Source organism: Elephas maximus, chromosome 2 (genome assembly GCF_024166365.1).
Source record: "Elephas maximus indicus isolate mEleMax1 chromosome 2, mEleMax1 primary haplotype, whole genome shotgun sequence".
NCBI lineage: Eukaryota > Metazoa > Chordata > Mammalia > Proboscidea > Elephantidae > Elephas > Elephas maximus.
Genome location: NC_064820.1, coordinates 28,690,585 through 28,706,703, shown reverse-complemented (window position 1 = coordinate 28,706,703; position 16,119 = coordinate 28,690,585). Strand labels below are relative to the sequence as shown.

The 16,119-nt window shown below is 37.3% G+C and overlaps 1 protein-coding gene across 4 annotated transcripts in view; it reads left to right on the top strand.

Moving 5' to 3' along the window:
* CDH10 (cadherin 10) overlaps positions 1-16,119 on the top strand; it is a 143,804-nt gene that overhangs the window by 115,379 nt on the left and 12,306 nt on the right. For 3 of the 4 annotated variants that reach the window (XM_049861603.1, XM_049861583.1, XM_049861574.1), the window contains one exon: positions 10,079-10,200. In XM_049861603.1, the coding sequence (XP_049717560.1) occupies positions 10,079-10,200 (122 nt within the window). Of the gene's footprint in view, positions 1-10,078; positions 10,201-15,065; positions 15,089-16,119 lie in introns of all 4 variants that reach the window. The other variant, XM_049861593.1, reaches the window with a different exon arrangement.

The window sequence follows — 16,119 nt, the reverse complement described above, 5'->3', positions numbered from 1 at the left end:
ATGCTGAGCAAATAATATGAGAAACTGGACTACATGAAGAAGAACAGGGCATCAGCATTGGAGGAAGACTCATTAACAACCTGTGTCATGCAAATGACACAACCTTGCTTGCTGAAAGTGAAGAGAACTTGAAGCACTTGTTGGTGAAGATCAAAGATCACAGCCTTCACTATGGATTACACCTCAACATAAAGAAAACAAAAATTCTCAAAAATGGACCAATAAGCAACATCATGGGCAAATGGAAAAAACACTGAAGATGTCAAGGATTTCATATTACTTGGATCCACAATCAACACCACAGAAGCATCAGTCAAGAAATCAAACAACGTATTACACTGGGCAAATTTGCTGCAAAAAAACCTCTTTAAAGTGTTGAAAGGCAAAGATGTCACTTAGAGGACTAAGGTGTGCCTGAGCCAGGCCATGATATTTTCAATCACCTCATATGCATGCAAAACCTGGGCAATTAATAAGGAAAACTGCAGAAGAATTGATGACTTTGAATTATGGCATTGGTGAGGAATATATCCTGGACTGCCAGAAGAATGAATAGAACTCAGTCAGAGTACTCCTTTCAAGCGAGGTTGATGAGACTTCATCTCCCATACTTTGCACATGTTATCAGGAGGGACCAGTCCCTGGAGAAGGACATCAGGCTTGGTAAGGTAGAGGGTCAGCAAAAAAGAGGAAGACCCTCAACAAGATGGATTGACATAGTGGCTGCAACAATGGGCTCAAGCATAACAATGATTGTGAGAATGGCACGGGGCTGGGTAGTATTTCATTCTGTTGCACACAGGACAATGTTTCCGTCTGTTATAGATAGGGTTTTTATGAGTGAGAACTGACTTCAATGGCACCTAACAACAACAACAATAAGAAAGTTTGCTACCGATGGTCTATTTTTTAGGGAATTTCCAGAAGATGTTAAAGATCCTCTTTGTTTTTATAACATGTCAAAATAATGTACAATTCAAAACCAGTACTTGCTATTCATAAAAAAAAAAAAAAAAATAACAGATTTTCCTGAAGCAATTTAATAAGCTCTAGTGAGGTCAATTCATTCAGCTTGTTGTGCTGAAGTGGCTTCTGGGATATCCTGACTTTCAAGGACTTCAGTAGATATGATGACAGTGTATTTAGCTCAATAGCAAGGACTAGCAGGATTAGGTTTTAAATAAGAACCACCCACAAACAAAACTAAATCAGGATTAGTTAGTTTTAAGTCTTTCTGAGGAGTTAAAATTTGCTCAGTCAAATCTAGACAATCATATGTAGGATAGTTGTTTCATTAATTGCGGGGAGAAGAGTCTTTGGATTTAAACAGGCCATCGATTGTAGTCTAATGTTAGATGTAGCCAGGAGAGCTTCCTAGGAGGTTAGCATGCTGGCATAAAGATGTAGTATCAAGGCAGAATTAAGTAAGGCAGGCACAGCATAGGACACACAGACATCTAAAAATTTTCCCAGCACCATATCTGCCATAGTTTGTCAGTCACAGCCACAACCCTAAGGCAGGGAGGGCATACCCTGGCTATAGGGTTATCTTAGTCATCTAGTGCTCCTAAAACAGAAATACCACAAATGGATGGCTTTAACAAAGAGAAATGTATTTCTTCACAGTAAAGGAAGATTAAAGTCCAAATTCAGGGCATCAGCTCCAGGGGAAGGCTTCTTCTCTCTGTCAGCCTTCTCATCAATCTTTCCCCGGAGTAGGACCTTCTCTGAGCAGGGACCCTGGATCGAAAAGTCAACTCTACTCCCAGCACTACTTTCTTGGTGGTATGAGGCCCCCCGCCTCCCACTTGGTTCCCTTTCCTTTTATCTCTTGTAAGATAAAAGGTAGTGTAGGCCACACCCGAGGGAAACTCTCTTCACATTGGATTGGGGATGTGACCTTAGCAAGGGTGCTATATCCCACCTTAATCCTCTTTAACCATAGGCAGAGATTGTTTTATAAAACATAGGAAAATCACAAAATGGAGGACGACCACACAGTATTGGGAATCATGGCCTAACCAAGTTGACACATATTTTTGAGGGACACAATTCAATCCATGACAAGGGTCAAGCTTAGTCTTTAACAACCTATATACATCTTTGTTGTCCTCCATGTTTTTGAGTTAGTATGCTTAAAGCATTTCCAGATACTTCATGTACAAATAAGGAAAAATCTAGTTAGGAAAACCTAAAGCAGCTGTTTTCATTAAAGCCCCTTTTATTTGAACTACAGCTTCTTGATCTTCTGGTGAAATTTGGAATGAATCTGACTCAGAGGCTTTTAAATACTTATATAAAGGTTGAACCAACAGAGAAAAATTGGAAATACAATTCAATAGCAGCAGAGTCCTAGAAACCCCTGTAGCTGTTTCTTTGTTTTAGGTATAGGAAAGACAAGAATATCTCCTTTCCATTTAGTATCGATAGAGAAACCTTCTACAGAATTAGGTAGCCCAAACGCTTAACAGAAGGCTGACCAAACTCTAACTTTTCTTTGGAAAACTTATGTTCACCAGCAGCCAGATGTTTTAATAAAGCTACGCTGTTGTCAAGGCAAGCCTGCTGGAAGGTTGAGAAAACTATCAAATCATCAATATATTACAGCAATGTGGATTTGTTTCTAAACTGTAAAAGCTGCAACTCTGTATTCAGAATCTGAGACAAATAGGTAGGAGATTCAGTATATCCTTGGATCATTTTAGTCTAGTAAACTGTTGATTTTTCCAGGTAAAAGCAAACAAATGTTGACTTTCAGAATGCACAAGAATACTGAAAAAGGTGCTACAATGATAATCAATGGTGAAATGAGTTGCATCTGAAGGGACATTGGAAAGTAATAAATGAGAATTTGGAAATACTGGCAATCTAGGAATAACAATACAGTTTATTGCACACAAACCTTGAACAAATCTCCAGCCCCTATTATGTGGTTTTTTTAACTGGAAGAACAAACGGGAGTATTACAAGGGCTGGTACAAGGGACAATTAAACCTTTAGAAAGGAAATCTTGTATATTTGGCACTTATCCTCCTTTCCTTCTCATTTGATTGGATACTGGGGAAGTTTTGGCAGAGATTTAGACAAATCTATTTGAATTTTAATGGGCTTAGCTGACAAAACTCAGCCTGCGTCTATGGATATAGTGGCCCACAAGTTTTGGGGAACTAGGGAAAAAATGTGAGAAGGGAGAGGACTAGACTGAGTTGAATTTTGGAGTGGCATGATAAGCACGTATATAGCAAATGGATTCTTCTTCCTGAATATTGTCTAATTCAGAGCCTGTCTCTGTTGATTTAGGGTTATCAGACAGGCTCAATAATATTTTCCCCTTTTTGTTAAATTGTAAATGGCAATTCCAGTTGGATAAAAGATCCCTTCCCAATAGATTGACAGGCGTATCAGCACTGAGTAAAAAGGCATAAATCTTCAGCAGGACCAAGAGATATTGGAACAGACAGGGAATGAATCACCACCTGTTTCTGACTGGTGACCCCCAATACTTTTGAGGTTTTAGTATTCCGGAGCAGGGGCTGTTGTGAACAGGTTGGCTTAGTAAAAGGCAGGGTGATTCCAGTGTCAATTAAAAATTGGCAAGACTTGCTGTTAAAAGGTAAAAGAGTTTCTCCTTGCAGATTAAGAGCCACCACAGGAAAAGCCTTAGGTACAAAAAGAAAATAGCATCTAGTAATTTTTTACTAATGGTCTGAAATTCTTCCAACAGCTTAGTGGCCATTTTATCAATATTTATGGCTAAACTGTCCTCTGTTTCTTTTCGTTCTGCTTGTTACAGCTATAATTGGCTTTCTCCTGGGTCGGTAATTATGTTAATAAGCTGGCATATGTCGAGGAGCCTAGGCTGGTAGGCTTCAACAAGGATTTTTAATTCTTCAGAAAATTTGTAGGGATCATCACAGAGTTTAGGAAAATCTTTCATAATGCTATGTAATTCTCAGCGTGTCCATGGGACAAAAATGATATGAGGGGAATCCTTGATGTCATTGCTGGGATGAATTTTAAAGGGCATTTCAGGCAAGGGTTTATTTGAGTTGAGAGGCGTGTTTGACATAGCAGGGTTTTTTTTTAGGGAAAAAGGAGAGTTCAGATGAAGTGTTATCACAAGAGTAGGAGGGCAAACAGGGACAGCAGGAGAACGGGAGTATTATTTGAAACTATTACCTGAAATTTGACATTGTAATTCTTTATTTTGCTTAGTTGATTTAGAGACAGTGTCCTGCAGGGAGGTGATTTTACTGTCTTGATGTTTCTTGGAGACCTAAATACACCAATCAAAATAGGCATCCCACTGGAACTGTTTAATCTGGGAGCTTCAGTTCTCTAATTTATTGTGCAGAAAAGTTAATTTAGAGAGATCAGAAGAACCCCAAAGTAGCCACTGGTTTTCAAACTGTCTTGAGTGAGGTTATGCCAGATGGGCAAGAACATGCATGGTAAGAGACCAAAATGCTTGTTCACGTAGTAAGCAGGAGTCCCAGAAGATGGACCAAAATCTTCTTTAGACATGGAATTCCCTATTTTATAATGACAGTAACAACAAAACAAACTTTTACTTGCAAGAACAAAAACAAATCCACAATAAAACTCGAAGAGGTATCAGCACAAGGGAGCAGAGCTTGGATTTGAGAGAATTTTTACCTTAAAAGATTCCTGACAGTTACAGAAGTGGCGAGCCCTAACAGCTCAGCAGGTACGATGCCCCAGTCTGGATGCCCTGGAGATCATCAAAGATAATGAACCTTCAAAATCCCACTTCTGACACTGGAAATGTCAAAGAAGAAAATCTCATACTCTGTTAGGAGTGAAAGAAAAATATTTTTATTGAGGAATAATACAGCTCGAGCTGGGCAATGCTAAGTAAAAATAAAAAGCACTCCACAGTTAAAGCAGTTAAAACAGAGAACAAATGAAAGGTAGGGCATTAATGATTGATTATAGATAAGTTCAACTTTAGCTTGAAGTTTTTTGAAATCTAAAGGTCAACCACTTGGCTAGGAGGGAGTGAGTTACCACCGAGGTAAGCTGAGCCAGCCAGTTTTGTTATAAATCATAGGAGTCATGAACACATTTTCCCTGGGAACAAATTGATTACATCTTGACACATTCTTCCCATGAACAAATGGTTTACATCCTGACTTTTTGCTTCCTGGAAATGCACATTTGCCCATCATTCTTACATCTTACATGAGTGCCTCTATTTTGTAACTTTTTCTGTTTATACAAAACATCTATCTCTTAATTACAAATGATCTTGCAACACAGAGAACTGACTATGTGATGAAGCCCAGTGAAGAATGAAAACATGAAGTCCTTGTTAAAAACTAAGAATGTTAAGATGATAACAACAGGACATTAAAACAATGCAGGCCCCTTCTTAGTGTGAGACTAGGTACAACTGCACAGGGAGTCAACACTGCTTACACATACAAATCTGTTCATGGTTTCTGGTTCATGTACTATGATGTGCATGGATTAGGGAAACTCTTGAGCTGTTTTAAAAAGAAGTATTAACTAAGGATCAATCATGGTGAAAAACTAAGTCCATAAAATCCATATCTGAAAAGCTAAGTTGAATCCACAAAAATATATCAAGGTTAAGTTATTTAAAGTAACAATTTCAGGATTTGAAAAACTGAACATCGGGGCTGAATCACCAAGTATCTCAGAAGGATGAAAATGGACTTGAATATCAGCAATGAATCCAAAGCTACAAGACGAAGTAGTAGGTGGAGTTTTCTGCTATCTGAAACACGGATTAACCACACAGTTCAATCAACCAAATTCTCTGTAGTCAGATGTTAATGGCTGTGCCTTTTAAGGCTAATTGAAGATTTTCGAGTTTTCTTTTTAAAGTAAGTTTTTATTTCTATGCCTATCTCCATATCACCAAAGTGAGATGTGCCCTGTGGGCATATCTGGGCAATATGATCCAATTTGGCCATTCCAGGATCAGGATTGTTTGTGCTGTCTGCTTCATTCAAGATCTTTATTTAATCCAGATGAACTAGGCATTGTGTTTTCCATTTCAGATACTTTGAGGAACTTAACTTCTAAAGCTAGTTGAAGTAATTAGGACTTTTTAAAAAGCTAGGCCAATTACTTTCTTCTTTTTAAGAACTCAATGTATTTTTTCACCGTTAAATGAAATCAGTCCATAGAGTAACAGCCAGAAATACCTACCTGCCAGACTATAAGCAGTAAGGCTCCCATTAAGCTGTTCTGGATAGTGAATGGAATGAGAATGAGAGGAAAACAGCATGTAGGGAATTGTTTTTACTAGACTTTAAACATTGGTTTTATGGTACACCAAGCCCTGAGCAGGACAGAACAATGTATAAATGTACTTCTTAAGAATATGTTTCCAGGCCTTGCCTTTAACAGTTTAATTCTACATTCCCCAGCAATTTATCACATCTTATGGCAAGTACTAATCCAGGTAATTATTTAGTGCATTATACCATAGGATAACTTCTCTTTTTCTTTTTTAAAAAGTATTTTTAAATGCCATGCAGAGAACAAAAATCTAAAATTAAGGTCATGCTCAGTGACTTAATACACTTGGGTAATATAACACATTTGTTGTAGACACTAAGGTGCTCCTGTAAACCCAGTCCTGAGAATTTAGCAATTATCATTGCAAACAATTTTAAGGATAGTAGAGCAAAGTTTATGACTGAAGGATGCCATTATCTAGACCTAATTTCTTATTAGTGGAAATTCTTACCCTATGTAGGTAGAGAAATTACACCTTTCTAAAGCCTGATATTTATAAATAATTATTTAAGTTTTCTCTTTTTTTAGGTATGGCAAAGCCTGTGGATGCGTAAGCATACTTCTGCTTTGGGACATTCGCCTAAGATCCCTATTCCTGATGCATTCTGGTTACTGTAGAGTTTCTCTAGTTGACAGTGAGGGAGACTCAAGTTGTAAAGATATGCCAGCAACTACTCAGTAGGATGCTTCCTTCTAATGCTTTATACTTTTTATTTATACATAAGCTGCACAGCACCATCTGCCAGCAAAAAGATTAGTGTAAGCTCTGTTTTTTGTATAAGTGACTCCAGGCTTGATGTTTTATAAAACACACTTATCCCTGTGGATTTAGCTTTCGATTTGAAGAGCCCTGAGATATTTGTAAAAGGCTGGAGTATACCCATCTTGTGTTAGGGAAGGGGCGGACAATGCAGTTTTTTACATATAAAAATTTCTGTCTCTCATGGCTTCTGTGGTACACTTAGAAAGTGAATTTCTACCAACAGAGTTATTATTACTTCAAATTTTATATTGAAAGCAAATATTTTGCTTAAGTCTAATAACTATATAAGAAGGTTAAGGAACACATTCTAGAAAAAATGGAAGAAGCAGTTTGCTATCTCTTTCCCAGTTATATCCATAGCCGCAGGTAGGTTCAAGTGGTTGAGACTTTGTTTACAGTGAGCACTATGCCTGTGGGTAGTACCAATTGATCTAGAGATAAAGGATGGAGGAAACTAGAAGCAAAGCCTTTTCTCCTTTTTTCCTTCTCTCTCCACTTCTTCCAAATGCACCCCTCTTATTCTACCTACATGAACTTTTGGAAAGCTAGTTAATAAGTGTCCATTTTGGATGTTTGTGTGTTGAATAAGAGCTTAAACTGTTAAATAATATAAGGAAAAAGAAATAAGATGGTGATAATAAAGATAATGTTCTTAAAAAACAAAACAAAACCGGTTTCCCTAGTCTAGTCGATTCCAACTCATAGCAACTCTGTAGGACAGAGTAGGACTGCCTCAATAGGGTTTCCAAGGCTGTAAGTCTTTCAGAAGCAGACTGCCACATCTTTCTCTCACACAGTGACTACTGGGTTCAAACCACCAACCTTTGGCTAGCAGCCAAGCTGCTTAACTACTATGCCACCAGAGCTCCTGTACATAATAATAGCTAATACATACTGAGTGTTTTCTATCAAACCGACATTATGATAAGAACTGGTCATGCGTTAACTTACCTACACTTACATAATTTTATGAGACTGTAAGTTCTATTTTATTCATATTACTATGGAGTAAACTGAGGCATTAGGGAGGAGGAATAAACCAGCCAGTTATCACACAATGAATGAGTGGTGAATCAAGAATTCAAAGTAGTTCTGTTCTGTCTAACTCCAGGACCTGAACTCTTTACCACCTGACATATTAAGAAGTGAACAATATGCATCAATATATTAGCAAATATGAAATTAGAACCTGAGAACTGAATGCATATGGGTTAAGAAGACCTGGATTAAGACTTAAGAAGAGTGCTGAAGAGGACATATTTTTAAAATTTTCTCTTGAATGGGGTAGGAAAGATAAATACACTTCAAATGGATTTAGAATTCTGTCTGCCTTCCTTTAAACTACTCCAGCCTTGTTAATGTTCCCACTGAGTAATCAGTTTTACTCATTATCTTTTAAAAAGTGTTGATTTCATCATTTTAGCAGCATTGTAATTAGATGGAGAGAAAAAGGCAAAATAAATTATTTCTACTTAGTGATATACTCCTGACTAGTACACGACAATAAATTTACCTCCGTATCTGAAAAAATATTTAGACTAAAAATAACAAGATAAACTTCACAAGAGTAAGTTTTATTTCCCATAACTCACGTTGCTAGAAGCCATTTAATAATATTGCTACTGGCTTTCAGCTCATCTGATGTGTTTTTTTGGTTTCTTTGATTTGTTTTTAGCTAATTATCTGCTTTCTCCTTTTTTATTGCTCTTCAGTTTGACTTTGCCAAAGTCCACAAGAACTTTGACTATATCCAAAGACTGAGCTATTAATATTATGGAGGCTGATGAATATAACCTGAGTTTAACAAAACACTTTTAAATATCAGTAGAAGTGCCTGGAAAGCTCAATAATTGAGATAATGCAGTTACGATTAATAAGAGGTTGTTACTCAAATTTGGAAACCCTGGTGGTGTAGTGGTTAAGTGCCATGGCTGCCAGGCGCTCCTTGGAAACTCTGTGGGGCAGTTCTACTCTGTCCTGTAGGGTCACTATGAGTCGGCATTGACTCAATGTCAACGAGTTTGTTTTTTGTTTTTTAATCCAAAGTTAAGCCAACTAATGAGGCATTCATATTTTTTAATTCATTTGAAAATTGAAACAGTTCTTAAAATTCATCTTCTGTTGTGAAAACTTTCATGCTCTTGATTTTAACATTTGTAGCAAAAATCATATTTAATATGCTAATTGTTGCTGTTGAGCTAATTTGGAAACAATAAGTTGTTATGCAAAATCAAGCCTGGATTGTTGAAATGACACTAGTAGTGACTGTATTGGAGCCCTGGTGGTACAGTGGTTAAGAGCTCAGGCTGCTAACGAAAAGGTCAACAGTTTGAATCCACCAGCCACTCCTTGGAAACTCTATGGGGCAGTTCTACTCTATCCTATAGGATGGCTAGGAGTCAGGATCAACTCAAAGGTTATGGGCTTGGGTAGGTTTTTTTTTTTTTTTTAGTGGCTATATTAATAATATATTTGAACCCTTATATTTCTTTGTAAATTTTCTTGCCAATTTTAAAAATTAGTAGCCATACATGAGAATTTCTCAGAGGAAATTAGAGAGTAACATTTGAGAGAGATAAAAATAGTCAGAGGACAACTACCATTCAGAAGCTAATGACCTTGAGCAAGTTACTAATTTATTTGAATTTCTACTTCTTCATCCAAAAAAATATAAGGACTTAATAAGATAAAGATTTATAAAAAGGATTTAATAAATATTAGTTCTTATTTTATACTTTGAACCACGAGGACACAAATATAATATGAACTCAATTACACTGGATTGTGCTTTCAAAAAGAGTTTCCAAAATAATAATAGTACTCATGGGCCCAATAATAATTGAATTCATGACTACTTAATTAGGTGCTATAGTAATTTTCTTTATTGCATTTGCTCATTATGTTGGTAGAATGAACAACATGCTTATTTGTATGTGAGCACTTAATATCCACAAGATGCCTATACAAATTAAATCAGGTGAACAAATGATTTTTCCTAAACAATATTTTCTTTCCCTTTTCTAGACAATCCCAAAGAGATGACACGGGTGGCTGTTTTTGTGAGAATTTTGGATGTTAATGACAATGCCCCACAATTTGCTGTGTTCTATGACACTTTCGTATGTGAAAATGCCAGACCAGGACAGGTGAGCACTTGTAAGGTGGAAAGGGTAAGAAGATTTTAACTCGCATGTTAAATATCTTCTCTCCCCAATATCGAAAGAAATGAATAAACAGAGAGAAGCCTTCATATATAGTCCAGGAATATAATTAAAAAAAAAAAGTGAGCTATGTTTTTAGGAGCTTAAAATGTTTATAATAACAGTATAACAGGTTTGCTTTCATATTTCCTTTGTAGAATCCCAATGCCCTAGTTAATGTTTTATTGTTGCCTCAAAAGTTAAGGTATAAGAAGGCATGCTTTTAACTTTTTAAACTTTCGAGCACAAAAACAAACCAACAAAAATCTGTTGTATCATTAGTTAAATATTGGTAACCGCTAGGAGATGAGGAATGAAAGTTGGGGGAAACAGAGACAAATTCACAGGACCAGCAAAAGGTTTAATCAGTACTCCAGTGTGTGCAAATATGATCTCAAAACCAAGACAACAAGATCCACTGCTTAGATTTAAGCATTGCATTTCACCGTTACAGCTACACAGCAAGTACGTAATGCATAGCTATTGCCCTTTCAAACATTCTTCCTATATCGCCTTGTTTATAACTCCCTAAGTGTTTTCTTCAGTGACCTCATTTTGTTGTTTGAAAAGCGTGCATGAATATGGCTGAAAGAAATGCTCTTAATTGGTTTGAGTGTTATCTTCACAGAAGGAAGCTTCGTGTTATAAATAACAATTGGGAATCAATTGTGTTTTATTAAAGAAAGAGGAGCCATCGAAAAACCGTACTGTATTTTGACATCATTTGATGCTCTTTCTAAACATCAATGTCATTGTTACACTTTTATGCAAATTACGTTGTGGAATAACTCAAATTTATCCTTCTAAAGATTCTAAAAGGAATTCAATAACCTGTCTATTGTTTGAAATGGTAAAATTGCTTCAACTGGATTCTTTTTTTTTTTAACTTGAAAATGCTATGGAAATGTTTAATTTGGCTTATTTAAATGACAGCTGTTTCAAACATACTTCTTAATGAAACAGCACTTGCCCTAAAAATACCCTTCCAAATAGCCGTCTCTTTGACAGTCTCAGCATGATATAAGTTGAAACCTTTTCTCTAAGAGATAAATTACCCACTTTGCTATTTCAGCATACATTGTTCCCTCTATGGTTGTTCTATTTCATTTTCAAGAGATACCTTTTCAAACATTTGAATCATTAGAAATACTGGTTTACAAATGTATTCAAACTATACAGGACAAGGGATTGTGTTTGTATTCCTTATGCTTTTTTTTTTTTTTTTTTTAACTATACCCGGCTTAGAAAGTTCTCCGTAATTTTGGAACTTTTACAAAATACTTGGCATATTGAAGGAAAAAGTCAAATAAAAGATCATTTTAATAAAATTGCAGTAGCCTATTTTGACAAGGTCATAGGGAAAAACATGACCAATAATTTTCGCCTAATTGACTGCGTGAACAATAGCTTTCTATGCTGAAAACCCAAAACCAAACCCTTGGAGTCAATTCCAGCTCCTAACAACCCTATGGGGCAGAGTAGAACTGCTTCATAGGGTTCCCAAGGTGGTAATCTTTACTGAAGCAGACTGCCACATCTTCGCCCTGCTGGGGGGATTGAACCACTGACTTTTTGATTAGCAGCCAAGCATTTAACCATGGCACCACCAAGACTTCTTCCTAGTTATATTTTTAATAGTTCTATTTTGTTAGATGTCCTTTTGCCTCGTAAGTTGAAAGATGCCTTTGCTCTCATATAATCAGTAACGGAATTCTAGATCATGACATCCTAGAGGGCAACATAAACATGGTTATTTGATAAAGTCCTCCTTTACTGAGCTTTCATTGAAATTCATTTGTTAAGTCTGCTTCCTCTCATCCTAAGGGAGTAAGAGCAAGTTAGAAGGACTTCTGGGCGTGCTTTAGTTATTTATAGAGGATTTCATTCCACCCAATACTCTTCTGAATTAAATACTGTTTAAGAATAGCACTTAGGACAACAACCAAAAAATAAAAACCAAACCCACTGCCGTCGAGTCGATTCCGACTCATAACGACCTTATAGAACAGAGTAGAACTGCCCCATAGAGTTTCCAAGGAGTGCCTGGCAGATTTGAACTGCTGACTTCTTGGAGAACAACAACATAGAAAAGAATTCCACTCATTTGGTATGTGGAAAAAATGAAAAGACAGAAATAAAACTAATTGCCCAGCCCTCCTTTTCATTCCTGTTCTTGCCAATTTCCTGGTCTAAGGGTAGAAGACCTTCCCCTTTGGTAAGAATTAATTTATAAGTGATGTAGTGCTAAGAGCCACCTCTTGTGTATGACCTGGGCTACTTGACTCCCTGTTTTTCCATCTCAGAATCAGGGGACCGTCGGAAAGGAGAGAACTGAGGGAGAGAAGAGGGATGGTTGTTTTCTTTTCTTCTATTGCCCCACTCCCTCAGCCAATAAAACATATTTTAATAACTTTTCATTTCCATGGGAAACAACAGCATTTCATTTTGTAATCTCACAGGAGACTCCTTGAGGTACTCTTTGTAGTAACCCATCTGAGGACCTTATCTGTCAAAAAAAAAAAAAAAAATACAGACTTTAATAGCAGACATGCTCAGATGTTAACTGAAAGGCTGGTGGTTTGAACTTGCCAGTCGGTCTGCAGGAGAAAAGACCTGGCAAACTGCTCCTGTAAAGATTTCAGCTTAGAAAACTCTGTGGGGCAGTTCTATTCTGTGCTAGACAGGGTTGCTATGAGTCAGAATCAATTCGATGGCATACAACAAGATGTTGGTTCAGGCTGTGGGTGGGGCAAATTTCAAGGACTTGGGGAAAGGAGAAACAACCAAAGTTTAGTTAACAAGTATTTTGTTTCTGAGTGGTCAGTGGGGACAAGCAATTCAGTTTCTCATTTATGAGGCAAAGAATGGGAATCTGAGGATGTGGGTAGCCTTGTCATAGGGAAACAAGTGAGCATTCATAGTTTTATCTAAGTCATATAGGAAGGGTGTTTATTTGTGGTAAACTCATTTCCTGAACACAAGGATAGAAGGACTTCTTTAACCATCAATGTTTTTAAGTGCCACATGGTTCAAATAAAATTCAACGTTTTCAAAACTAGATCTACTAATTACATATTTTCCACAGAACAACATTTATCTACTTCCCTAATATAAGTAACAACAAAGAGGTGCTATTTTACCAAACAAAGGGATTGTTATTTCATTTAAAAGAAACTCTAAGACCTCCTACTGATAAAAAAAAAAACTGATAAAGCTAATACATATTAAAACTAAATGACCTGTTTTCTAAATTTAGCAATATTAAAATATATTATCCACCCCACACCACATTATCATATGATAACCTCATGTTGCCTTAAGCTTATTTTAGAATGTTGTTATTGTTGTTGTCAGTTGCCCTCCAGTGGATTCTGACTCATGGTGACCCAGTAAAAATACGAAACAATTGCCTAACTGCTAAGGAGGTAAAAAATAAATGATTCATCTGCATTTGTTGTCCATATGCTCAAAACGAATAATGGGCACCATCAATATTTTATTTTTTCCTAATTGGGGCAGTCTATTTTATTGGGAAGCCATCAAAATGAGTTTGGCTTCAGTAGAATAGTCGTCTCTAGGTGGTTCAAAGGGTTAACACACAGAGTCACTAATAGAAATGTTGGTGGTTCAAGTCCAACACAGAGTTGCCTCCGAAGAAAGGCCTAGCAATCTACTTCTGAAGAATCAGCCCCTGAAAATTCTGTGGAGCATACTTCCACTCTGACACACCATGAGTGGGAATTAACTTGACAGCAATGGTGATGGTATATAGAAAACCAAGGGAAATGGTTTTATCTTCTGGTTGCCAATTTCTGATTCTATTACAAGTCTTTGTGGTACATTTACCAAAAGAAGAGTGTCACTGTTTTGAGTGCATGGCTGCAGATGGAAAGGAAGATTGAATTGAGAGGTAAGTTCTGAATATGAAATTGGACTCTAAAAAGCCGAGTCGTTTCAGAGAAGAAACCTATCTTTTAAAGGGGGTAAGTGTTTTAATTTGCAATAAAGAGGTCTTTAGTTTATAAAAGTATGTTGCAATATGATGTAGATTCTTCGACATGTGATTCTATTTTGTTCATATAGTTAGTATAAGTTTGGCTTATTTCCTTTATAACATTTAATGAAAGCACATCACTTAACCCCTGACTTTGAACTCGATAATGCTATAATCTTTGATTAAAATGAAACATTTTAATTGACATTTTTTTAAAAAAACTTGTATAATTCCTTAAAAAAATAAGCAAAGATGTGGCCATGTTGTTTTCCAGAATGTATTATTTTGGTCTATTATAATGAACTAGAATTTAAGTTTTTAATAATAGTTGCAAATATATTTTTATTTTGGGACATTGTATTTTTTTCTTTTTTTTTATTGTGCTTTAAGTGAAAATCTGCAATTCAAGTCAGTTTCTCATACAAAAACTTATACACGCATTGTTATATTACCCTACAATGTGACAGCATTCTCTTCCTTTCCACCCTATATTCCCTGTGTCCATTTAACCAGCTCCTGTCCCCTTCTGCCTTCTCATCTCACCTCTGGACAGGAGCTGCCATTTAGTCTCATGTCTACTTGAGCCAAGAAACCCAGTCTTCGCCAGTATCATTTTATGTCTTATAGTCCAGTCTAATCTTTGTCTGAAGAGTTCACTTCGGGAATGGTTTTAGTTCTGGGTTAACAGAGAGTCCAGGGCCCATGTCTTCTGGCGTCCCTCCAGTCTCAGTCAGACTAGCAAGTCTGGCCTTTTTAATAGAATTTGAGTTCTGGACCCCACTTTTTTCCTGCTCCATCAGGGACTCTCTGTTGTGTTCCTTGTCAGGGCAGCCAGTGGTGGTAGCCGGGCACCATCTAGTTCCCCTGGTCTTAGGCTGATGGAGTCTCTAGATTATGTGATCCCTCTTGTCTCCTGGGCTCATATTTTCCTTATGTCTTTTTTTTTTTTTTTTAACTTTTATTAAGCTTCAAGTGAATGTTTACAAATCCAATCAGTCTGTCACATATAAGTTTACATACATCTCACTCCCTACTCCCACTTGCTCTCCCCCTCTTGAGTCAGCCCTTTCAGTCTCTCCTTTCGTGACAATTTTGCCAGCTTCCCTCTCTCTCTATCCTCCCATCCCCCCTCCAGACAAGAGTTGCCAACACAATCTCAAGTGTCCACCTGATATAATTAGCTCACTCTTCATCAGCATCTCTCACCCACCCGCTGACCAGTCCCTTTCATTTCTGATGAGTTGTCTTCGGGGATGGTTCCTGTCCTGTGCCAACAGAAGGTCTGGGGACCATGGCCTCCGGGATTCCTCTAGTCTCAGTCAGACCGTTAAGTTTGGTCTTTTTATGAGAATTTGGGGTCTGTATCCCACTGATCTCCTGCTCCCTCAGGGGTCCTCTGCTGTGCTCCCTGTCAGGGCAGTCATCGATTGTGGCCGGGCACCAACTAGTTCTTCTGGTCTCAGGATGATGTAGGTCTCTGGTTCATGTGGCCCTTTCTGTCTCTTGGGCTCTTAGTTGTCGTGTGGCCTTGGTGTTTTTCATTTTCCTTTGCTCCAGGTGGGTTGAGACCAATTGATGCATCTTAGATGGCCGCTTGTTAGCATTTAAGACCCCAGACGCCACATTTCAAAGTGGGATGCAGAAAGATTTCATAATAGAATTATATTGCCAATTGACTTAGAAGTCCCCGCAAACCATGTTCCCCAGACCCCCACCCTTGCTCCGCTGACCTTTGAAGCATTCATTTTATCCCGGAAACTTCTTTCCTTTTGGTCCAGTCCAATTGAGCTGACCATCCATGTATTGAGTGTTGTCTTTCCCTTCACCTAAAGCAGTTCTTATCTACTGATTAATCAATAAAAAACCCTCTC